Below are 27,100 nucleotides of genomic sequence, written 5' to 3' on the forward strand. Positions count from 1 at the left end.
ATCATAGGAAACTTTAATGAACTGTATTGACTGAACTATGCCATGTATCATCTTTTGTATTATTAAAGCTATTGTTATATATTGCTTTCATTAGCAAACCATCCCATGACAATGGATCGTGTAGAGAAGAATGTTAAGAAAAGAAAATATAGTGAGGATTTTTTACAGTATGGTTTTACCTCAATAATTACAGCAGGAATTGAGAAACTGCAATGTGTTATTTGTTGTGAAGTTCTATCAGCCGAATCTATGAAGCCAAACAAACTAAAACGCCATTTTGATAGCCAGCATCCGAGCTTTGCCAGCAAGGATACCAACTATTTTAGAAGCAAAGCTAATGGACTCAAGAAAGCCAGACTTGACACTGGTGGCAGGTACCACAAACAAAACGTAGCAGCCATTGAAGCTTCATATTTGGTGGCACTCAGAATTGCCAGAGCTATGAAACCTCACACCATTGCTGAGGATTTACTGTTGCCAGCAGCCAAAGACATTGTTCGAGTTATGATCGGAGACGAATTTGTTACGAAATTGAGTGCAATTTCCTTATCTAACGACACTGTCTGCAGAAGAAGAGATGACATGTCTGCTGATATTCTTGATCAGGTAATCCAGGAAATTAAATCTGCTCCACTTCCAATATTTATTATCCAGCTTGATGAATCTACAGACGTTTCAAACCGTTCACAGTTACTGGTTTATGTGAGGTATATTAATGATGGCGACTTTAAAGATGAGTTTCTTTTTTGAAAACCTCTTGAAAGGACAGCTACTGCACTTGATGTATTTGACACAGTTGGTTCATTTCTGAAAGAGCATAAGATTGCTTGGGAAAAGGTTTGTGGTGTTTGCACAGATGGTGCTCCAGCTATGCTAGGATGTCGATCTGGATTTCAACATTTGATACTGAATGAGTCACCAAAAGTCATCAATGAGTTGCCATAAGTTCTGTCAATTTTGTAAAGGCAAGCACTTTTTTTAAAAAAATATATTTTATTTATATTTTAGAGAGAGGAAGGGAGAGGGATAGAGAGTTAGAAACATCGATGAGAGAGAAACATCGATCAGCTGCCTCCTGCACACCTCCCACTGGGGATGTGCCCGCAACCAAGGTACATGCCCTTGACCGGAATCGAACCCGGGACCCTTCAGTCCGCAGGCCGACGCTCTATCCACTGAGCCAAACCGGTTTCGGCAAGGCAAGTACTTTAAACAGTCAACTGTTTTCGCAACTGTGCAACGAGTTGGATGCGCTGAACAATGCTCTGCTATTTCACACTGAAGTGAGATGGTTGTCGAAAGGAAAAGTTTTAAAACGTGTTTTTGAGCTTCGTGTTGAACTCAAAACGTTTTTTAATCAGAAAGCAAGACCGCAGTTCGAAGCACTTTTCAGCGATAAAAGTGACCTGCAGAAAATAGCTTACTTGGTTGACATCTTTGCCATCTTGAATGAGTTAAATTTATCACTGTAAGGACCAAATGCAACATGTCTCGATTTGTCTGAAAAGATCCAATCATTGCAAATGAAACTTCAGCTTTGGCAAAAAAAATTGGATGAAAATAAAATTTACATGTTGCCTACCTTATCTGCTTTCTTTGAGGAACATGACATTGACCAGACAAAAGGATTACAATGATAATTTCTGTGAAAGAACACTTGCACATGCTTGCAGACGAAATTTCATCATACTTTCCAAATCTACCTGACACCCCATTTTCACTTGCCAGAAGCCCATTCACAGACAAAGTTGAAGATGTTCCTGAGACAGCACAAGAGTTCATTGAACTTATTAACAGCGATGCAGCGAGAACTGATTTCTCTACAATGCCAGTTACAAAATTCTGGATCAAGTGTTTCCAGTCATATCCTGTTCTGTCTGAGACTGTGTTGTGCCTTCTTCTTCCATTTCCAACAACATATCTTTCTGAAACAGGGTTTTCCAGCTTGTTGGTTATCAAGTCTAAATATAGAAGTAGACTTGTTGTGGAAGATGATCTTCGTTGTGCTCTTGCAAAGACTGCCCCGAGAATTTCTGATCTGGTGAGAAAGAAGCAATCTCAACCTTCGCACTGACGTTGGCTTTTTACGCATACTGTCGCAAAATGTAGCAATGTAGTTTACTGTTGTTATATTAAGACTGTTACCCATGCTACACCATGCTTCAAGACAAAATTTCATTTATTTGTAATTAGAAATAAATATTTCACAATATATAATTACATATTGTTTTTGTGATTAATCACTATGCTTTAATTATGTTCAACTTGTAACAATGAAAATACATCCTGCATATCAGATATTTACATTACGATTCATAACAGTAGCAAAATTACAGTTATGAAGTAGCAACGAAAATAATTTTATGGTTGACAGTCACCACAACATGAGGAACTGTATTATAGGGTCACAGCATTAGGAATGTTGAGAACCACTGGGCTAGGGAAAAATTGCCACTTTTTAATTATGCCAGGCTATTTCACATATCTGTGACTTTGTACATATTTTCCCCTTTACCTTACCTGAGTCCCAACTGTATCAATCTGATAAAATCTACTACCCTTTAAAGCTTAGTTGTTTTTCACATAGAATTAATCATTTTCACATTGGTGTTATTATACTTACTTCATTTTATTTATAGTAATTTCCTTACATGTCTTTCTTGATCTTTTTAATAATTCTTTATTGTTGAAAGTATTACATATGATCCCCTTTTCCCCCATTGACCCCCTCCAGCCTGCTCCCTGCCCTCACTGCCACATATATGCATGGCCTCATCTGTGTCCATGGGCCATGCATATATGCATACAAGGTCCTTGCTTGATTACCTCCCACCCACTCGTCACCCCCGCCTTCCCTCCAAGATTCCACATTCTGTTTCATGCTTCCATGTCTCTGGATCCACTCTGTTCATCAGTTTATATTGTTATTTAGATTCCACATATGAGTGAGATCATGTGATACTTGTCTTTCTCTGAGTGGCTTATTTTGCTTAGCATGATACTCTCCAGGTCCCTCCATGCTGTCTCCAAGGGTAAGAGATTCTTCTTATTACTGCTGCATAGTATTCCATGGTATAAATGTACCACAGCTTTTTAAAAATATATATATTTTATTGATTTTTTTTACAGAGAGGAAGGGAGAGGGATAGAGAGTTAGAAACATCGATGAGAGAGAAATGTCGATCAGCTGCCTCCTGCACCACCCACCCACACTGGGTATGTGCCTTCAGCCAAGGTACATGCCCTTGACCAGAATCGAAACTGGGACCCTTCAGTCCACAAGCCGACGCTGTATCCACTGAGCCAAACAGGTTAGGGCTGTACCACAGCTTTTTTTATCCACTCATCTACTGATGGGCATGTGGGCAGTTTCCAGATCTTAGCTATTGCAAATTGTGCTGCTAAGAACATAGGGGTGCATACGTTTTTCCCGTTTGGTATTTCAGGTTTCTTAGGATATATTTCTAGAAGTGGGATCACTGGGTCAAATGGCAGTTTTATATTTAATTTTTTGTGGAAACTCCATACTGTTTTCCATAATGGCTGCACAAGTCTGCATTCCCACCAGCAGTATACTAGGGTTCTCTTTTCTCTATATCCTTGCCAGCACTTGTTATTTGTTGATGGTAGCCATTCTGATAGGTGTGAGGTGATACCTTATTGTCATTTTAATTTGCATTTCTCAGATGATCAGTGACTTTGAGCATTTTTTCTTATGTCTCTTGGCCATCTGTATGTCCACTTTGGAGAAGTGTCTATTTCTGTCCTTTGCCTGTTTTTTAAATTGGATTGTTTGCCTTTCTTTTGTTAAGTTGTATGAGTACTTTATATATTTTGGTTATTAACCCTTTATCAGATGTATCATTGCCAAATATGTTCTCCCATACAGTGGACTCCCTTTTCATTTTGTTGATAGTTTCTTTTGCTGTGCAGAAGCTTTTTATTTTGATGGAGTCCCATTTGTTAATTTTCTCCTTAGTTTCTTTCCTTTGCCCTAGTAGATATATCTGTGAATGTTGCTATGAGAGATGTCTGAGATTTTGCTGCCTATGGTTTCTTCTAGGATTTTTATGGTTTCACAACTTACATTTAAGTCTTTTATCCATTGTGAGTTTATTCTTGTGTATGGTGTAAGTTTGGTGGTCTAGTTTCATTTTTTTGCATGTTATCTGTCCAGTTTTCCCAACACTATTTATTTTAGAGACTCTATTGACTCCATTGTATGCTCTTGCCTCATTTGTCAAGTATTAATTGAGTGTAATGGCTTGGGTTGATCTCTGGGTTCTCTGATGTGTTCCATTGATCCATATGCCAGTTCATGTGCCAGTACCAGGCTGTTTGGATTACGGTGGTTTTGTAGTTTAACTTGAAATCTGGTATTGTGATTCCTCCAACTTTGTTGTTCTTTCTCAAGATTGCTGCAGCTATTCAGGGTCTTTTTTGGTTCCATATAAGATTTTGGAGTACAGTATTTGTTCTAGATCTGTGAAATATGCTGCTGGTATTTTACTAGGGATTTCATTGAGTCTTTAGATTACCTTGGATAGTATGGACATTTTAATGATGTTGATTCTACCAATCCGTGAACATGGTATATTCTTCCACTTGTTTCTTTCTTCTTCTATCTCTTTTTTCAATGTCCTATAGTTTTCTGAGTACAGGTCTTTTATCTCCTTGGTTAAGTTTATTCCTACGTATTTTAATTTTTTTGTTGCAGTGGTAAATGGGATGCTTGTTTAGTTTCTCTTTCTGAGAATTCCTTATTGGTGTATAAAAAAGCCATAGATTTTTGGGTATTGATTTTGTATCCTGTTACATTGCTAAATTAATTTATTAAATCTAGTAGTTTTTTGGTGGAGTATTTAGGGTTTTCTATGTACAATATCATGTCATCTGCGAATAATGAGAGTTTTACTTCCTCCTTTACAATTAGGATGCCTTTTATTTCTTCTTCTTGTCTGATCATTGTGGCTAGGACATCCAGTACTATGTTGACTAAGAGTGGTGAAAGTGGACATTTTTGTCTTCTTCTTATTCTTGGGGAAATGGTTTTACTGTTTGCCCATTGAGTAGATGTTTGCTGTAGGTTTGTGATATATGGCCTTTATCATGCTGAGAAATGCTCCCTTTATTCCCACTTTGCTGAGAATTTTTATCAAAAATGGGTGTTGGATTTTGTCGAATGCTTTTTCCGCATCTATTGATATGATCTTGTGATTTTTGTCTTTCAGTTTGTTTGTGTCATGTTTATTTGCCAATATATTCCAGCCTTGCATCCCTGGAATAAATCCCACTTGGTCATTGTGTATGATCTTTTCAATGTATTGATGGATGCAATTTGCTAGTATTTTGTTGAGCTTTAGCATCTGTGTTCATCAGGAATATTGACCTGTAATTCTCTTTCTTTGTAGTGTCTTCACCTGTTTTTTTTTTTTTTTGGAATTAGGGTAATACTGGCCTTTTGATTGGAGCATTTAATCCATTTATATTTAAGGGCATTATTGATAGGTACTTATTTATTGCCATTTTAATTCTTTATGCCTAGGTTTCTCTCTCTATTTTGTCTTCTCATTATAGCAGTCCCTTTAGCATTTCTTGTAATGCTGGCTCGGTGGTGATGTACTCCTTTAGTCATGTTTGTTCTTTGTTTGTTTGTTTGTTTGTTTTTGTTCCAGAAATCTCTTTATTTGACCATCTATTTTGAATGATAGCATTGCTGGAAATAGTAATCTTGGTTTCAGATCCTTGTTTTCCATTACCTTGAGTACAATGTGCCATTTCCTCTGGCCTGTAGAATTTTTTATGAGAAATCAGGTGTCAGCCTTATTGGAGCTCCTTTGTAGGTGACAGTTTGCTTTTTTCTTGCTGCCTTTAAGATTCTCTCTTTGTCTTTAAGTTTTGGCATTTTAATTATGATGTGTCTGGGTGTGGGCCTGTTCAGGTTCTTCTTGCTTGGGGTTCTCTGTGCCTCCTAGACTTGTGTGACTTTTTCCTTTACCAGGTTAGGGAAATTTTTTGCCACTATTTTTTCAAACATGTTCCCTATCCTTTTCTCCCTTTCTGCCTCTTCTGGCACATCTGTTATTTGAGTACTAGAGGCTCGGTGCATGACATTCGTGCACTGGGGAGAGGGGTGGTCCCTCAGCCCGAACTGTGCCCTCTTACAGTCTGGGACCACTTGAGAGATGTCAGACTGCCAGTTTAGGCCTGCTCCCCCTGGGCCTAAGCCAGCAGGCGGACATCCCCCGAGGGGTCTTTGGTGCTGCCGCAGAGGTGGGAGAGGCTCCCGCCACCACTGCTGTGCTTGCCAGGCATGAGCCTGGCTTCTGAGCTGAACAGCACTCCCCCTGTGGGAGTGCACTGACCACCAGGGGGCAGTTCCTATATTGAGCATCTGTCCCCTGGTGGTCAGTGCATGTCATAGTGATGGGTCATTCTGCTGTTTGGTTGATTTGCATATTAGGGTTTTATTATATAGGATTATTACGTTTCACATTGTCCCACAGCTCCCTTAAGATGTCCTCTGTTTTTTAATTGTTTTTTATTTTTGGTTCTCTGATTGAATGATTTTTTTCAACTCTGTCTTCTAATTCACTGATTCAATCCTCAGCTTCCCCTAATCTACTGTGTATTCCTTCCAATGTGTTCCTTCCAATGTGTTCTTTATTTGTGCTATGTCATTCTTTATTTCTGTTTTCAGAGTTACTATATCCTTTCTCATCCTGTTGAGCATCTTTGCCATCGTTATTCTGAACTCTACCCTCAGATAAATTTTTTTTTTCTTTTTTAAAAAAAATATATTTTATTGATTTTTTACAGAGAGGAAGGGAGAGGGATAGAGAGTTAGAAACACCGATAAGAGAGAAACATCAGTCAGCTGCCTCCTGCACACCTCCTACTGGGGATGTGCCCGCAACCAAGGTACATGCCCTTGACCGGAATCGAACCTGGGGCCCTTGAGTCCACAGGCCTACACTCTATCCACTGAGCCAAACTGGTTAGGGCTCAGATAAATTTCTTATCTCTGTTTCACTTATCTCTTCTTCTGGAGAATTCTCTTGTTCTTTCATTTGGGGAGTTGTTTCTTTTTCTCCTCATTTTGGCTGCCTGTTTGGTTTGTGACTATGTATTATGTAGATTTTCTATGCCTCTCATTCTCTGGTATCAAATGTGACTATGTATTATGTAGATTTTCTATGCCTCTCATTCTCTGGTATCAAATGATGTTTCTGACTAATTAGATCAGGAAAAGATTCAAAGTCTACAGAGACCACCTCTGTCTATAGACTGATAGGATTTTGTCTTGAATCATCCACAGGTGTGGCAATAGTTTTTTTCAACAGGGTGGGGAAATTGCTTGTGCCTGGAGCTAATTGTAGTCTTTTAATGGGCCAGAGCAACTCCACACACTGTGGGGCAAGGTGTTTTCCAAAAAGGTGGATCAACTGTCTTCCCCCTCCAGGCAAGGTTGCCTTATAGCAAATGTCTGAGTGAGAAAGATGACCTCTGCAATATGAAGGAATGACTCAGCACAGGAAACCAGATGTCTGCCTTCTGAGCTCTAACCCCAAAGCCCCCATTCCTGTCTTCTGCTCACATAGCTCAAGTCCACGCTGCCCCTTCTCTGCTGGAGCACAAGGGGCGGGGGGCGTCCACAGGGGATTTTGAGCATTGGCCCTTTAAGAGGGTGCCTAAATTCCAGCCATCTTTCCCTGCCAGCCTTCTTTCCCTTACTGCTTTTCATAGCCATGTTATGTAGGTACCCTTCTCAGTTCTGGTGCTATCTTCTGGGGGCCCAGCTTGGGCAGTAGACCCCAGAGTTCTCAATGGCAACCCCTCCACAGCTGAGATATCTTTCTGGAACTTTAGTTGCTATCTGTGGGAGCCCAGTCGGCCCTTTTGTGCCTCTTCTCCTCCTACCATTCTCTGTGCACTTTCAGTCCTCGGTTATCAGGATTCTCTCCAGCGAGTCTTCTGTTGATTATTCAGGAGTTTTTCTGTATTCTTATTGTAATTCCAGTTTGGTCCTGGGAGCATATCCGTGTAGCATCCACTTATTCCACCGCCATTTTTAATTTCCTGTCTTTCTTAATCTTTATCGGCTTCTACGCTAGGAGCTATGACCATGAAATTCTGTCTTATTCATCATTTATATTCCAAGCACATAGTAGGATACTTAGTTTCCTTCCTACTTAGAGATCACCTGTCTAGAATGTGTAGATATTATTCAGCAAATATTTATTTTTTTCATCCTCTGACTGTAGGTAATGTATATTCCCTGCTTTTTTATTCTGGCTTTGTAACTTGATTTTTTTTTTTTTTTTTTTTTTGGTTAATGGAATGTTAATGGATATGACTTCAACAGAGTATTTCAATGTGTGTTGTCTAATTTGGCTTAGCTTTGGCATGCTGGTGATTTGCCATGAAAACAGATAGATGAGAGATATATGAACATACCTTGATGTAACCTCAGACCCAATCTACCTGCAGCCTAAAGCAGAGCTGCTCAGCCCAGTATAGATTAATCTAACCACAACCTGCAAACTTTTGATTTTAAAAATATATGCTTATTATTGTAAGCCAGTGGAGATTTGGGGTAATTTATTTTGTTATTGTCTTAATGATACTTCTTTATTTTATAGATTTGAAAAGATCTATAGCCAAAATAGTTGCGACATGAGCTCAGCAAGCATGTAACACTTGCTAAACTTAAAATGCTCTACCAAATGTAATGGGAGTGGCAAAGATTACTTCAGAGAAGCACATCCCATATAATAAAAGGCTAATATGCAAATTATCCCCTCAGGTATTCCACCGACCGGGTGTTCAACCACTCAACCACTCGCTGTGACGTGCCCCGACCACCAGCAGGTGGAGTAGAATGAAGGAAGGCCCTGATTGGCCCTGATCACTGGCCAGGTCTAGGTTACCCTACCCGTGCAGGTAACCTAAGTATTAGCCTAGTGCCTCACATATATAGGAGCTTCACATGATGAAGTCCATTATATTTTGGAAGGAGAAGAAAATGTTACTTGGCTAGGAAAATAATAAAAGCAAGTGCTTCTTCCCCCTTCTACTTCTTCTTCTTTTATTTTTATTCTGCTCATGCTACTGTAATAAAATACTCATAGGTTGCATGGTTAAACAACAGAAATTTATTTTCTCATAGTTTTGGAAGCTGTAAAGTCCAGATCAAAGTTCCAACAGGATTTAGTCTCTGGTGCTAGCCCTCTTCCTGGCTGGGAGATGTCCCCCTTCTCACTATGCCTCACATGGTTTTTCCTTGGTGCATGTGCACAAAGGAAGAGAGGAAGAAGGAGAAGGAGGGATGGAGAAGGAATGCTTCAGCTCTGTGGTGTCTCCTTACAAGGACACTAATCCTATCATATCAGGGCCTCACTCTTTTAACCTTAATTACCTTCTTATAGGCACCATCTCCAAGTACAGACACATTTGGAGATTGGTTTTCAACATACGAATTTGGTGGAGTGGGGACACAAACATTCAATTCATTATATTAAGTACAAGAATAGCTTAGCCCTGACTAGGTGGCTCAGTTGGTTGGAGCATGGTCCTGTACACCAAAAGGTTGCTGGTTTGCCTGGCCAGTGTTGCTTAATGGTTAAGTGTCGACCTATGAACCAGGAAATCATGGTTTGATCAGGGCATATGCTAGGGTTGCAGGCTCAATCCCCAGTAGGAAGCCCACAGGAGGCAGCAGATCAGTGATTCTCTCTTATCATTGATGTTTCTATCTCTCTCTTCCTCTCTGAAAAAAAAAATATATAAATATATATATATCTACACTAATAAAAGAGAAACATGCAAATTAACCATCACTCCGCTACGCCAAGACACGCCCACCAGCCAATCAGAGCGAGTATGCAAATTAACCCATCAAAGATGGCGGGTAAACTTGCATATGCAGGTGGTTGGGCAGAGCCATGGCCCACCCCTGGGGGTCCAGGTCCATTGGGGTGGGGGAGGCCTGGCGGCAGTGCTGTCAAGGTACCAGTCCATCGGGGCCCTGGAAGGCGGGGTGGGCAGCACCAGACACCACTCCTGGAGTCCGGGTTCATCACAGGCCCCGGACAGCAGCCTGCCTAGCCACGCCTGCGGGGCCCTGGGAACATTGCTGCCCCGGGGAGGAGCTGCTGGGCCTGCTGAGCCACTCCCATGGGGCTCCGGGAATATCGCAGCCCCGGGGAAGTATGGCCTGACTGCCTAGCCACTCCCATGGGGCCCTGGGAACATCGCAGGCATGGGGTTGCTGAGACCCAGACAGGTCCTCTGGCCACAGATTCACAGCTTCACGGAGACCGACTCTACCAGGCAGCCCGGTGGCCATGTGGCTGGGCCACAGGATGCCCTTCAAGATGTGACACAGAGAGGAGGTGCGGGAGGAAATCCAGAGAATGGGATGTGGGGGTTCAAGACTCACTTCCTTTGGGCTTTGTCCTTCTTGGTTTTGGTTCTTTTCTTTCGGGCCTGGAGCCCAAGCACTGCAGGAGAGAGGGATGGATGAAGGCCGAATGTGGAAGAAGAGGCACGAGGCCCGACTGCGGGGCTGCCTGAGGGGCGGCTCCAGGGAGAGTGCCACAGCTTTGGCAAAGCGGCTGGCCAGGAGGCGGGTGTTCCAGGGGGCGCCGAGCAGCGCCGCACCGTCCCTCTATGAGGACACCCCACAGGGGCCCTGCCTTCGCCAGCAGGCTCTGGGCGACATCTGCAAATGCTACTGCAACCTCTAGCATTCTGGGCAAAGAACTGACCCTGTGCCCCTCTGGGTACCAGGCTTGCTAGGAGTGTGCTGTCGCCAATGCCATTGATCAAAGGCAAAAACCTGACAAGGCAGGGTGCACCAGAGGGGGCTGGGGCTGGGGCAGGGGACCGGCAGGCAGGGATCTGTCTCCCTTCAGAGAGAGAGGTTCTGCAGTGGCCCCAAGACGCGGCTGGGCCCGCCCAGGGATCAAGGGGCATGGAAGGACACCGGGGCAGAGGGGCAAGGACCCACAGCTCTGAGGCGGGGGTTGAGGGGCGGTGCCACCTCAGTGGAGGGGAGCCGCACTGCAGGGTACCGGACTGACTGACGTGATTCAGAGAAGCTCCCAGTGCTAACCAGCATGTCCCAGTGCCTTCACTGAGCTTTGATGGCCAGTTGAGATACTATATAAGGAAAATGAGGGAAGAAGTGAGAAAGAAAAGGAAAGGCGAACAACACGAAAGAAAGACTGGAAAGAACCTGTAAACCCATTGTCATTTAAATAAGGAATATAGTCAATAGTGTTGTAATGATGGTATGATGCCAGGTGGGTACTGGAAATATCGGGGAACACTTTGTAAAGTATATGATTGTCTAACCACTATTCTGTAACTAATATAAAACCTGAAACCAATACAAAATAATATTGAATGTAAAGAAATGAAAATTGGAGTGAAAATTTTATAAATTTCAAAGTTTAAATAAAGGCTGTAAAGGAAGGAAGGGGGAGAATAAAAATAGTGTTTTCCATTTTACCACTTTATTGTCTTTTCAGTACATAAAAAAGACAGTTGTCTTTATATGGTGCTTTTATACTTTTCTAAGTCATTATCTCATTTTAATTTCAGGTCAACTTAAAGACAAGGTAATTATTCCCTCCACTATTCAAAGAAAGGAAATCTTGGTGTCTGGTCCCAATGATTCAATCGTCAAGCCCTTATTGTAAAGCAGGGTTAGTAAAAATTTCTGTGAAGGGTCATATCTATACCAGTAAAAGCCTTGGGGGCAATCAGGCCGGCAAAGGAGCAGTTAGGGGGCAATCAGGCAGGCAGGCGAGCAGTTAGGAGCCAGCGGTCCCGGATTGTGAGAGGGATGTCCAACTTCAAGTTTAGGCCTGATCCCTGTGGTATCGGGCCTAAACCTGCAGTCGGACATCCCCCAAGGGGTCCCAGATTGGAGAGGGTGCAGGCTGAGCTGAGGGACACCCTCCCCAGTGCACAAATTTCGTGCACCGGGCCACTAGTATGTGTGTGTGTGTGTGTGTGTGTGTGTGCATATATATATATATATATATATATATATATATATATATATATATATATATTTAGAAAAAGGTTGCAGGTTCCATCCCTGGTCATGGAGCATTTTGGAGGCAGCTGATCAATGTTTCTCTCACATCAGTGTTTCTCTTTCTCTCTAAAAATCAACTTAAAAAAGCCCCATATCCCCTTGTGTGAGGATTAAAAAATAAAAAGGATAGCCTACTTTCATCCTATAAACTAGATTACTTTCTTCTATTGTATGCTTTTATGATACCAGGAATGTATCTCTTCTTCATAACCCTTATCATACTTCAAGTAATTAAAATTGATGTTTATATTCTCTATGAGTGCATAAGAACCCAAAGATAGAGACTGTGTCTATGTTGTTCACTATCATAACCATAATAATAATTTTGTTAACCTATAATTTATACTCAATAAATAAATATTTAAGTGAATATTTCATTAAAGATAGAAGTTGGTTAGTTTACTTTTCAAACAAGAGAATTAAAATGTTTCATATATCTATTTGACTAACTTTCAGAAAGTACTTGAACATTTACATTAGAAACGAAGGAGAGTAACTAACCCTGTTTGGGTCTAGAGTGGAATTTCTTTCATGAATTATACCATTCAATACTCCTCCTTTTTGCTGAGAATACTAAAGTTCCAAATGGAAAAAAAAAAAAAAAAAGCCAAATGGGAAGCTAAATATTCCCTTATTACTAACTGGGAAAGCCAATCAGAAATCTCTTACCCGTCATTTCTACTCTACCCTCATTCCACTGACTGACAAAAAATGAACTTCTTTGGTAAGCCCAGTTCACTTAGACCTGGAAGCCTGATGGGTTATACTGCTTCCTCTTCACTGAATTTATGCTGGTTTCCATGCATGTAGAAGATACCTTATACACATGCTCCACTTAGTAAATGAAAGCTGAATTTAAAGGAGGTTAAATAACTTTCCCAAAGTTACACAACTTAGTGAGTGGTAGAGCAAAGACTTGAGACCAGGACTGTCTGATTCACTGCTAAAGTCCTCAACCACTTTACTATTTGATGGACATTATAAATGAGTAATAAAGAAAGTGATTAGAAAATATATGAGAAGATGATGGGGAAAGATTAATTTTTGAAAATACCTTGGAAGATACCTTCAATGAGAAGGCATAAATGATGAGAGGGCTCCAAACTACAAAAACAGCTTAAGTAAATGTGCCAAGATAGTATGGTTGTGTAACAGTGAATAAATTTGTGTGTTACCCCCCCTCCCCCCCGGAACTCAAATGATAACTGAATTTGCATAGGTATGTAAGGGCCTAGTTATGGAGGCTTTTTAAGACAGGCTGATTTCACATTTCATTCTTTAGGTGGTAGAAAGCCATTAAAGGCAGTTCTGTGGAAATCATATGATATGACAGTGGAGGTCTTGCTGTGGGCATGAAGATCAGTTAGGAATTTGTTTCTACAAACCGAGTAAGAGAAGATTAATTGAGAAGTTGATGTGAGAATCAAAGTTACAGTAGAGGTAATTCTATCATAAGCCCAAGGTCACAAAGGTAATCAATGATAGATCCAGAGCTATAACCAGGTCTTCTGACTACCATTCTAATCAATAGTCCATCCACTTAAAAAATATGTACCCAGAAAGCATTTTTAACTTTTGAAGAAGAATGACTTTGAAAATGTCACTCAACCTTCAAATCTCTATTTTTATTCATCATTGGATGGCGAGATATAAAGCATTAATTATTCATCATGTATTCAATGTTTAATTGCTAGTTAATAGCTCCTAATATATTTCAAGGAAATCAACTTGTTTGTTTACTTGGAAAATCAATTTCTGTAGATGAAGATGAAAATATGCCCTCAACTCTATGAGTCATACTACAACTCTATTTCTTAATGCCACAGAAACCCAGGGCTGGAAGCAAGGACCATTCTAAGTTTTGAATAGCTTGAAGCTTATATAATTTCAGAGGGTGGTTTTTAAGAAAAATTCACAAAATTATTAATATAAAATTATAACTTCAGAATAAGAAATATCACAATAAATTATTGGTTCTTTAGGGATTTTCTGCTGAAATCTCTATTTACAGGATAAGCTTCAAACAAGTGCAGCCTTGCTTTTCCTTTATATTATACTCTCTGCAACTCTCAGCCTTCATAAGGGCCCTTGTACGTGAGGAACCTTAAAGCTTAAGCTTCATTTGATTCACAGTAAACCCACCTCTAGTTGGAAGGAACCTTTGATTATTCTAGTCCAAACATGCTAAATCATAATCCAACCCTTTAAGAATTCATATCTAAGATGACCTCACTGTTGTTTTTTAGCTGAAAGGAAATTTCAGTATTACTTTTTTCCATAATTGTGACTGTATTGCCCCTTCTTTCCCATGAAAGTTAATGCCTTAATATATACCAGCGAATTCCTTCTTCTCACTGCTTCACGTGATCCCTCATCAATTCTTTCTTGACCCATTGCAATATACACTGAGTGGTCAGATTATTATGACCACCTGACGTTTGTAGGCAAATTAGCTATAATTTCTCAGTTACCAAGATAAAACGTCTCCAATTCGCACAGGAACACAAGGATTGGACAGTCGAGCATTGGAAAAAAGTCATGTGGTCCGATGAATCACGTTTCCAGTTGCATCATGCAGATGGCAGAGTGAGAATTTGGCGGAAACAGCATGAAATGCACCCCACATGCATGAGTACAATCCTTCAAGCTGGTGGGTGCAGTGTTATGGTTTGGGGCATGTTTTCCTGGCATGATTTGGGCCCTTTAATTCATGTGGAACAGCATCTGAATAGCACAACATATCTAAGTATCATTGCTGATCAAGTTCATCCTATCATGTTGTTGGTGTATCCCAGTGGTCGGCAAACTGTGGCTCGTGAGCCGCGGTTTGCCACTCTGTTGACTAATGAGTTGCTGACCACTGGTGTATCCCAATGGAGATGGCTTCTTCCAACAAGACAATGCGCCATGCCACGGTGCTCGTATTGTGCAGGAGTGGTTTCAAGAACATGAGGGAGACTTTGCCTTGCTTAGGTGGCCCCCACAATCACCAGATCTCAATCCAATTGAGCATTTGTGGGACGAAGTTAAAAAAGCCATCAGGCAGCTGGTTCCACAACCATCAAATCTCACAGAACTGGACATCAGGCATGGTGTCAGATTACTCACATCACCTTTCAACATCTCATGGAATCATTGCCAAGAAGAATCGCCGCAGTATTGAAGGCAAAAGGTGGCCCAACAAAGTACTGATGGGGTGGTCATAATAATCTAGCCACTCAGTGTATTTCTTTGTATTAATACTGCTTCTATCTCAAGCTTTATACAAAGTATGTCATTGTTTAAATGTCATTGTTTAAACAGTCAATTGCCTTTTTAAAAATTATGAGACAAAGGCTTTTGCATTTAAATACTATTTAATATTTTATGGTGTTCATTTATTCTTATAGACATGTGTTCCATCTAATATCTTTTGGCTTTTCTTGTAATGCAGGTCTGCTGGAAATGAATTCCCTCAGCTTTCGTTTATCTGAAAATGATTTAGTTCACCCTCATTTTTAAGGATATTTTCACTGGATATTGAATATTGAGAGTTTTCTTCTCTCATCACTTTAAAGATTTCATTACTATCCCCCATGATTTCTGAGAAAAAGTCAATGATCATTCTTATTGTTCTTTTGTATGTGTCATGGCTACTTTTTCTTTTTTGCTTTAAAGATTTTCTGTTTATGTTTGGTTAAAGTTTAATTCTGAATTGTTTTGGTATTTTTTCTTTTGACCAAAGACTCTAGAGCTCATTTTAAAGCAACATATTGCTGTGCTCTTCATATGCAATACAATACTAAATTCTCAGTCATTGCTTTGTTGATGTCTATAGTCATCTTTACTCTTCTTTAGCTATTGATGATCTGATTTAAGAATTCACCAAACTCTTATTTTATTTTATCTTACTATTAACATTTTGGGCAATTCACTATTCATCTGAATATCTGAGAGAGGAGAGACAAAGAATGGAACTCAAACTTAACACATTGCGCACCAGTAGTTTTATTGCTAGCTTTACCCAGTGGCCAGATAAGTTTCTATTGAATGAGTACAGAAACCATTTTACAAAGCATCATACTTTAAAACGATATTAGCTTGTAAGAACATGTAATAAATAACTTCAAAATGCAATGGGTATTTAATTTTAAGGCGTGACTTTAACATTTATATAAAGCACTGTGTAATACGAAAATATGAGAATGCTTGTGATCTGCCTGCAATGTATTGTTTGTACATTTTTAATATAACTGTTAGTTCTGTTGTTGGAGAAAATGGAAAATAATTTCATGGTTGTTTGTAAATTTATCATAGTTATTCTTACAGAGTAACTACTTCTAATTTTTTGTTTAAAAGCTTTAACATGTTCTGATAGAAGTTGGGAGATATACCAAACACAGTACAAATGCATAGCCCTATTGCATTTGAGAGTTAAATAAGATCAAATATGTTAGAAGTAGCTTGTATACCATAAAGCTTAATTCAAAATATTAAGGTGTTATCATCGTTGTTTTTCGAAGCAGGAAACTGAAATTTGGTTGTAATTCCTAACTGATTTATTGGACCTTGATACATGCTCCACACAGTGTCCCAGTCTAAAACACAAAAAGATCTGCTAGGTGATAAGGATTGAAAAAGCTGCTTGCATCACAGCCTAGCTTAGCTCAAAGCCTCTGCTCTGCATTTGGAGTCAGCAGCCTTAGAGATTGTGAATACTGTACCTACAAATACTGAATGATGACAAATGTCACTGTAAGAACTCCTAATATTTTAAATGTATGTACCCTTGAAATGCATGAACTTCTATTAAAATCCAGTTCTCTTAATTTTTATTACCAGGTAACCTTGGACGGGTGGACCAGGTCTCTGAGTTTGAGTATGATTTGTTCATTAGGCCGGATACCTGTAATCCACGTTTCCGAGTCTGGTTCAACTTTACTGTTGAAAATGTGAAAGAATCACAGGTGAGGGAAATAGTGGATATCTTCAGTTTGGTTTCGGTAAGAAGATTATGTTTTTGTTTTAGGTTAGGAATATTAAAAAAGTCATGACCATATTTGGACTGTATTGTTGTGCATATATAACAGTGATACAGTTTTGTTTCAAGAGACATAGATAAATAGGTATAATACGTTGTTTTTTGTTATCCAAAGATTATTAAATAATAAAAATAGATAAATGAGAACAAAAAGTATGCTTTAGAAACTGAAGCATTAACTTGATATTGTAGGCTTCCTTGAGGAATACAGTCAGAAACTATAGGAGGTGATTTGTATTATGTTTATTATGGTAAGTTCTCTATATCATTTCTTCTATAAAAACCTATAAATCATTATACAATTCTCACAGGGCCTCAGTTTCAGGAAAAAGCTTTTCTTCTCCTATACAATAAGATATTTATATCATAAAAACAATACGATTCTTGTAACTCATTTTATTTTCCCTTTGCTTAGGCTGTTGGAAAACTCAGAGTCAATTTTATAGCCCTCTCTAATGATTTTGGAAAACTTTTTTGCTTGTGTTTCTGTGTACTGACTTTTCAAAAAATTCAGATCATAATAATATGTCTTTAAACATGATTTCATTTATATTTTCTAACAGTGTATGATTTCATAATCCTGTTCAAATCTTCTTTGAATGCGAGAGTGTATTGATGAAAAGAGAACTAAATACATATGCTTTGAACAAACATGAAAATATAATCTTAAGAAATCAGTTATCATTCTGTTATACTGAGACAGCTAATCACAAAAGGCTTTGCATAAACTTTGTACACATAGTGATATGACTTTTTTAAGCAGATGAATGCCTTCTTCATTCAGGGTCATCTATTTTTTAGTATATTTAGGAGAATCTGAGGAGGTTGTTTAATTTCCTCTCTCAAGTCAATCTCTCCTGTTTGCTCTTTCACCTTCTTGCTTGCTTCTCTCTATTCCTTTCAACTGTAACTTGAATTGTGTGTCAGACAGTGGTCAACATCTGGAATTTAGGGATTCGGAGTCTTCCTTGACTCAGTGCTGTCATCCTGGCCCAATGGCTCCAGCAGAAGAGGGGTCAGGAACAGCCACGTAACTTTACTGTTGATTCTCCCAATTCCCAACAACATCACTGACACAGGACATCGTGTGTGTAATGTTTACTGAAGTTTGGGGTTTAACTGGAAGGAATTAAATTTATGGGAGAGCCCTGAACATTGTTAGCTACATATGATTTATCTCAGCATTTTAGGAGCACTGGGGGCAAAGTTACACCCTACACAGAGAGCTGCTCAAGGATAAACTTGAGTTTCTACCTTTGCTTCTGGGTTTTACTTCTCTTTCATGGGAAAAATCCTTTTTGGTGTTGTTTTTTTTTTTGCTTTCATAGTAAGAGGAACAATATTTCTCTCTCCACCCACCTTAGAAAAACCTATACTTTACCTACAGGAGCTCACCTGAACCTAGGATTGTCCAGCTTATTCCATTAAGACAATTGATAATTCCAAAGTGCATTTACCAAAGTCTATGTTACTGAATCTTGAGAATATAACTTACAGCAGAGGCTTTAACCAGATGTACTAATCTGAGTCTTAGCACTCTAAGTTTGGGTCCCCTATGAAGATCTCTACTATCATGAGATAAACACACAACCTCGTACTCTTCTGTGGGTGTTCCTGTGTCATGTCAGTCGGTAACTTACAGTTGGCACATACACACACTACAGATAATTGTGAGACAATAATAGTCAATTTATATGAAGGAGGGGGGCATTTTATTAAAAGTGTTATAAGCCAGGATTTCTAAATTCATAAAGGAGATTAGTCTTTTCTTCTTTATGCACAGCATATGTGCATCCTTCAGCTTGCCTACTGCACACAAGAATCCACGAACTCCTCCGAAATGAGACCTGTTACTTTTCAAAAAACAGCATTGTCTATCCTCATTATATCCTTGCTAAATAGAGACTTAGTGGAAACCCTGAAATTATAGTGCTTTTTAATTTTGGGCCATATTAAATTCCAACCCTAATTTTATAGTTATGTTTTTGCTGTTATTGTTTAAAATGTCTCTTCCAGAGTTATAAAATATTCATATTACATGTTAAAGTCATGCAGCCTATTTTCGTAGTCTTGTTTACCAGTTCAATAAGCAAGTAACATGAAAGTGTCCCGAGGGATTACTGAAATAAGACAGTTAGTGCTTATTTTTAAAGTTGGAGGAACCAATATTTTCCCAGTCTTTTGTATTCTATCTTCATACCCAGTACTATTCTACCTTTGTTACAGTTAGAAATCATGAACATGTTTATCTGGTTTCCTGGAGCCTGATGCTTTATCAGCCTTTCTGTGGGCCATTGCTTCATCAACTATAATCACATTATATAGTTATGGAAATCTGGCTCAAGAAAGCATAAAGATCTGCTGGAAAGATACAGTATATATCTCTAGCTCACAGGATATTTGTTTTCATGGTTGTCTACATGAAAGAGAATGATTTTACTATTAATTTTGACTTGTGAGGTCTGTTTTCATAATATCTCTTCTTGTAATCTTTTTCCATCTCTCCAATTTCCGTTAAAATGAGACCTGCATGAATGTAATCTAGTCAGGAACCTTATTTCAGGTTTGGTACTAAGCAGGCAAAGCAATATTAGTCATCAAAGACTGACTTCATTAAATGAATGTTAAAAATCATAGCATCAAATATACTGTATAAACAGGTCTAACTTTTGGGTTACTTTTCTTTGTTTTTAGGAAGTGATAAAAACTTGGAGCATGCAGTGCTATATTGCAGGACTGGTATATACCTCCAAAAATAGTGGCTAACTAGTGCATTTGCAAGAGACTATGAAAACTGAACATCCTTATACCCTTTTCTCTCTGAAAAACCTGTATTAAATGTTCTTATGTGGAAATTTACTACTGATGCAGCAGAACACTCATTCAATGTGCAAGCAAATCATCCTATTTAAATTCTAGATATCTGGTGCACGAAATTTGTGCACTTCGGGGGGGGGGGCGCTCCCTCAGCTCGGCCTGCACCCTCTCGCAGTCTGGGAGCCCCTGGGGGATGTCTGACTGATGGCTTAGGCCCGCTCCCCTGGGGAGTGGGCCTAAGCCATTAGTTGGACGTCCTTAGCACTGCCACGAAGGCAGGAGAGGCTCCCGCCACTGCCGCTGCGCTCACAAGCTGTGAGCCCGGCTTCTGGCTGAGCAGCACTTGCCCTGTGGGAGCGCACTGATCACCAGGGAGCAGCTCTGTGTTGAGCGTCAGCCCCCTGGTGGTCAGTGTGCGTCATAGTGACCGGTCATTCTGCCTTTTGGTCGATTTGCATATTAGCCTTTTATTATATAGGACTAGAGGCCCTGTTGCACAAAATTTGTGCTGTGGCGGGGTCGTCCCTCAGCCTGGCCTGCACCCTCTCACAATCCAGGACCCTTCGCTCCTTACCGCCTGCCTGCTCACTGCTTCTTACCACTCGGCTCACTGCTCCTTAGAGCTGCCACGGAGGCGGGAGAGGCTCTTGCCACCGCTGCTTTACTCTCCAGCCATGAGCTGGCTTCTGGCTGAGCTGCGCTCCCCCTGTGGGAGCGCACTGAGCACCAGGGGGCAGCTCCTGCATTGAGTATCTGCCCCCTGGTGATCAGTGTACATCATAGCGACCAGTCGTTCTGGTCATTCCACCATAAAGGTTGCTTAGGCTTTTATTATATAGATTCACAATAAAACTTCAGCCAGTAAGAGGAAATAAAATGGTCTGCCTTGACTATTTAAACTTTGTTTTATTTCCTTTATATTCTTTACATTTCTTTAAATTTATTTTTCCCTTACTGATTATTAAAGTAGTCAATGTTCAATGTAGTAAATTTAGAAAGTATAGATAATTATTAGAAGCAGAGGAAAAACATTCACCCACCCACACATAATCTTACTACCAAAAGCACAAATACTATTAATCTTTTGTCATATTTACTTCTAGGTTTATTTATTTTCTATTTTAGAAGCATAATTTAAGTTAGTACCATATATACTTTTCATGTCTTGCTTTTAAAAAAGCGGAACAGCACCACAAAGCAATTTATATCATTAAAAATGTCATAAACATGGCTGTACAATAGCTATTTACTATTTTCTAACTCTTGGGCATTAATTGTTATAAATAACATTGTAGTGAACATCTTTATGCATGGAATGTTACATTTTATTTTGCTTCTTCGGGATAAATTCCTATGAGAGGAATTGACGGCCAAAGGAAATTATTATTTTAAAATCTCTTGATACATGTTTCTAAATAACCACCAGAAAATGTGTACTGTTTCAGCAGTGAATGAGATGCTTTTCTTTGAATTTCTTGCTTTGTTTTATGAACTCAGATGGTCATACATTTAGAACAAATTGATTCTTTTTCTCATTTACTTTGAAACTTCACACAAATGGGATATGAAGCAATGTTTCAGGTCTTTAGTAATAAAGGAATTAATTGTATTCAAGCATAACATGAGACAACAAAGCAGATCTATTTATTATTTTCACCCTTTTCTTCATCAAATCCTTTTATATGTGTGTGCCAACAGTTTGTTCTCTGAAGTATGTTCTGGGAAATTAAAATTCCAAGAGAATAGATGAATAGGATGAATAAAACAAAATTGAAGGGATTGATGTCATTGCAATTATTGCTAATATAAAGGGGTAGAATTGACTATGGGAATATCTAGATGAAGTATAATGGAAGATAAGATATTGGAGAAGAGGAGCTCCAAGTAGTCTGAATGTTTTTGAAAAATTGTCTCTATAGATCTTGGAAAAATATCAGCGAGGCCCAAGCAAGAGTCATTGAGAAATGAGGAGGAAAGAGGGAGTAGCGAGATGACACTAATAGTGAGAGGTAGTGGAGGGATAAAATGATGAAATGCGATTTCAAAGCTATGTTCATGTAAGTGGAGGATCAATATTATAAAGATATGGTTATCCCCAAATCAACCTAATTTTAATACAATTCTAATAAAAATCCACCCAAATTCATTTCATAAAACTCGACAAGCTAATTTTAACATTCATGTAGGAAAACAAAAGTCCAAAAATAGGCCCATATTGAAGAATAATAATGAATGGGTATACATTTATTTTATGGAAACTTGTATTTCAGCTAACAATTTTTATTTATAGCAATAGTGATTAAAATACTTTGGCATTGGCAAAGGAATGGGCAAATAATCTAAATGAACAGACTGGAACTCAGAAACAAAGCTATTTATATAAGTGAACTTGCTATCTGACAGAGGATACATTGCAAAATAATAGCAATATAGGGTCTATTCAGTCAACAGAATTATATGGCAAACAATACCCCAATCTCATACTATTTCAGAGCAGACCACAGTGAAGGGGTAAAAGAACTTGCATGGAAATCGATAGATCTGGGAAGTAAGCTCAGTTCTATCAGAAACTAATTGTTCATTGCTAGTATATAGTAATATGACACTAACAATATAGAAAGTCCTCCAGATGTTATTTTTATTATCATTAATATCCAATAAATATTTATGGTGTACTTGTGATATGCCAGTCACTGTTCTGGGTACTCAGGATTCAGCATAGAATAAGACAGACAAGGTCCTGCTGTTCTAGGGAAGCTAATGCTCTATTAAGAGAAGAAAGACAATAAATAGGAGCAAGTAAAAAAAGTGGCAAATGCTACCAAATTTTATTTATTTAGTTAAGGGGTTTTAATGATATTTTCAATTTTTAGCAATTATCAATTAAGCAGCATATGCTTTTATATATCTAGGCAGTCCTCGGGTTACATTGGACCTGACGTATGTCGTTTCCTAGTTACATCGCCATCTCCCATTTATTTATAAAAAAAAAAGTTCTGTCATTTCGACATATGTACATATGTGCTTTATGTTTTTATTATTTACTGTATTTACCACAAGTAAAAGTCAGGAATTGTTATCTTTCTTTCAATTTTTTTTACTGTTTCACTTCACTACTGCTGTGTATGTGCTCCATGTGAGTGATACAGGTTTTTATGTAGGTGGGTTCCGACTTACGGCGAAAATCGTGTTACATCGCACCGAAGGAACGATCTCCAACTTAACCCGAGGACCTACTGTATATAAGTGTACCGGTTAATAATGCGGATTTTGTAATCAAAGAAAACATGATAATTTCAAGAGACCATCAAAAGTGCTTTATTCAAAGTAATGTCCATCGCTAGCTACACATTTCCCGTATCTTTCAGGTAATTTGTGGATACCATCCCAATAGAACTTTTCTTGTTTTGAGGCAAACCATTCAGAGATCCAATTTTTCACTTCTTCGTATGTTTTGAAGTGCTGCTCAGAAAGCGCGTGTGCCATCGATCCAACAAATGGTAATCTGAAGGAGCAAGATCTGGTGAATATGGTAGGTGGCTTAATACTTCCCAGGCAAGATCTGTTAATGTGTCTTTAACTGGTTTTGAAGTGTGTGATGGTGCGTTATCATGAAGCAAAATTACTTTGCCGTTTCTTCTGGCCCATTCTGGTCATTTTACTATTAAAGTGTGGTTCAAATTGACCTGGATGTTCTTTGTCTTTCACATCGAAATCATCACTTTTAAAGCGTTTAAACCAGAGTTTACAAGTATCTTGAGATGGAGCATGTTCACCATAAGCTTCCCGAAGTATACGATAACTTTCAGCAGCACTTTTCTTCAAAATAAAGTAATGAATTAAAACTTCCCGCAAATGCTCTTTTTTTGGCACAAAATTCGACATTTTTAAGTGTAAAAATATCTATGATGTTAACACCTTCAGAAAATTTGACATATGAACTTTTGAAGCTTGTTGTCAATACAACTAAATAGCATACATATCAAATCGTATATATATCAACATATGTGTAACTCCATCTATTGAAAAAAAATCCGCATTACTAACTGTTACACCTGTACCCCAATCTCATACTATTTCAGAGCAGAAGGGAGAGGGAGAGAGAGATAGAAACATTAAAGATGAGAGAGAATCATTCATCGGCTGCCTCCTGCACACCACCCACACTGGGGATCTAGCCTGCTACATAGGCATGTGCCCTGACCGGGAATCGAACTGTGACCTCCTGGTTCATATGTCAGTGCTCAAACACTGAGCCATGCTGACCAGGCTAAGCAGCATATTCTTGCACTTATTTTGTTTCAGGGAATATAAGTTATCACTTCATTTGGGCAAATATTTGGGAGCAGGATTGCTTGGTCTTATGCTCTAAGTGTATGTTTAACTTTATAATTAACTGCCAAACTGTTTTCCAGAGTGGCTGTACTCATTTGCATTTCTATCAGCAATGTATGAGAGAGCCCTAGTTACTGCATATCCTTGTCAGCACTTGGTATTGGTAGTATTTTTTAATCTTAGCCATTCTAATAGATGTGCAATTGTATCTCATTGTGATTTTAATTTGCATTTCCCTAATGACTAATGGCTTTGAAAATCTCTTCATGTGCTTATTTACCATCTGTATATAGTCTTTGATGAAGTATTTGTTCACTATTTTTGTTTGTGTTTTAAATAGGGTTATTTGTTTTATTGTTACTAAGTTTTAGGAGTTCTGTATATAGTATGGATATGTCATTTATGTCTTTTGCAAATATTTTTTTTCCAGACTTCGATTGATCTTATTCCTTTAATGGTATCTTTCACAGAACAAGTTTATAATTTTTGTAAACTCCATCATATCAATTTTTTTTCTGTTATGGATCATGCTTTTGATGTTAATTTTAAGAAATCTTTGTCTAATTCAGGGTTACAAAATTTTCTATGTTTTCTTCTAAAAGTTTTCTATTTTGGGGTTTACATTTAGGTCTATGGTTTATTTTAAATTAATATTTATTTGGTGTGAACTATGAATTGAGTCTTTTTTGAGGGCTTTTCTTTTTTTTTGCATATGTATGTCTCATCTGTTGATATGACTACCCTTTTTCTGTTGAGTTGTTTTTTCTTAAAATCAATTGATCATGTATGTGTGGATTCTGTTCCACTGAACTATATGGCCATTCTTTCTCCAATTCCACATCATCGTGATCTCTATCACTTTATAGTAAGTCTTGAAATAAGATGATATAATTCTTTCAACTTGTTTACTTTAAAAAAGTTCTTTTGGTTATTTTAAGCTCCTTTGTCTATCCCAGTGGTCCACAAACTCATTAGTCAACAGAACCAAATATCAACAGTACAACGATTGAAATTTCTTTTGAGAGCCAAATTTTTTAAACTTGAACTTCTTCTAAGGCCACTTCTTCAAAATAGACTCACCCAGGCTGTGGTATTTTATGGAAGAGCCACACTCAAGGGGCCAAAGAGCCGCATGTGGCTCGTGAGCCGCAGTTTGCCAACCACGGGTTTATCCATATAAATTTTAAAATAAGCTTATTGAGTTCTACAAAAATATCCTGCTATCTATCCTGCTGGGATTTTTATTGGAATTGTTTTAAATCTTTAGATGTTTAGGAGAATTTGACATATTGATATATATATTAAGGGTATTGTTTTTCCAATTCATGAACATTATATGTCTATTTGCCTTGTTTGATTACTTTCATCACTTTCTTTGTTTTGTTTTTTAGGGTTGTTTTTTTTCCAACATACAGATCTCACATATACTTTATTAGATTTTTGCCTAAGTCTTTTTTTGGGGGTGCTATTGTAAAAATGAAATTATTTAAACATTTTTAATTACTAATTGTTCATTGCAATTACATAGTAATATGACACTGACAATACACACTGAGTGGCCAGATTATTATGATCTCTGAACGCATACTAATCTGGCCACTCGGTGTGTGTGTGTGTGTGTGTGTGTGTGTGTGTGTGTGTGTGTGTATTAGAGGCCTGGTGCATGAATTCGTGCATGAGTGGGGTCTGGCCAGCCTGGCCATGGGGAGGGGACATGGGCAGTTGGCCAGTCTGCCTGCTGGTCAAACTCCTGGTCGAGGGGACAATTTGCGTATTAGCCTTTTATTATATAGGATATAGACTGAGTGGCCCAATTATTATGCATTCAGAGATCATAATAATCTGGCCACTCAGTGTATAGTAACATGACACTGACAATACTAGGTGTACCAGTTAATAATGCAGATTTTTTTCAATAGATGGAGTTACATATATATTGATATATATGTGATTTGATATGTATGCTATTTTTTTGTATTGACAGCAAGCTTCAAAACTTCATATGTCAAATTTTCTGAAGGTCTTAACATCATAGATATTTTTACACGGGAAGTTTTAATTCATTATTTTGAAGAAAAAGTTATTGTATACTTCGGGAAGCTTATGGTGAACATGCTCTATCTCAAGATGCTTGTGAACACTGGTTTAAACACTTTAAAAGTGAAAGACAAAGAACGTCCAGGTCAACCAAAAAAGTTTGAAGACCAACAATTACAAGCATTATTGGATGAAGATGCGTGTCAAAGTCAAAAACAACTTGCAGAAAGATTAAATGTTGCTCAGCAAACAATTTCCATTCATTTACAAGCAATGGGAAAGATTTTAAAGGAAGGTAAATGGGTGCTACATCAACTGAACGAAAGACAAATGGAAAACTAAAAAATCATCAGTAAAATGTTGCTTCAATGGCATGAAAGAAAGTCTTTTTTGCATCCAGTTGTGACCAGTGATGAAAAGTGGATTTATTTTGAGAATCCCAAATGCACAAAATCATGGGTTGATTCAGGTCAACCACCAACAAGGCCAAATTGCTTCGGAAAGAAGACAATGCTCTGCTTTTGGTGAGATCAGGAAGGTGTGGTGTATTATGAGCTTCTAAAACCAGGTGAAACCATTAATACTGATCGCTACCGACAACAAATAATTAATTTGAATCACGCTTCGATCGTGAAAGGACCAGAATGTGCCAGAAGACACGGCAAAGTAATTTTGCTTCATGATAACACACCATCACACACTTCAAAACCAGTTAAAGACACATTAAAAGATCTTGCCTGGGAAGTATTAAGCCACCCCCTGTATTCACCAGATCTTGCTCC

The 27,100-nt window shown here is 38.5% G+C and overlaps 1 protein-coding gene across 5 annotated transcripts in view; it reads left to right on the forward strand.

The window, feature by feature from the left end:
• AGBL4 (AGBL carboxypeptidase 4) overlaps positions 1-27,100 on the forward strand; it is a 1,107,854-nt gene that overhangs the window by 147,634 nt on the left and 933,120 nt on the right. For 4 of the 5 annotated variants that reach the window (XM_080656977.1, XM_080656976.1, XM_080656979.1 and 1 more), the window contains exon 3: positions 16,931-17,055. The exons of the other annotated variant lie outside the window; for it this stretch is intronic. In XM_080656977.1, coding sequence (XP_080513103.1) covers positions 16,931-17,055 — 125 coding nt within the window. The remainder of the gene's footprint in view (positions 1-16,930; positions 17,056-27,100) is intronic. 5 annotated transcript variants of the gene reach the window in all.

Source organism: Plecotus auritus (assembly GCF_963455305.1).
Source record: "Plecotus auritus genome assembly, chromosome: 2".
NCBI lineage: Eukaryota > Metazoa > Chordata > Mammalia > Chiroptera > Vespertilionidae > Plecotus > Plecotus auritus.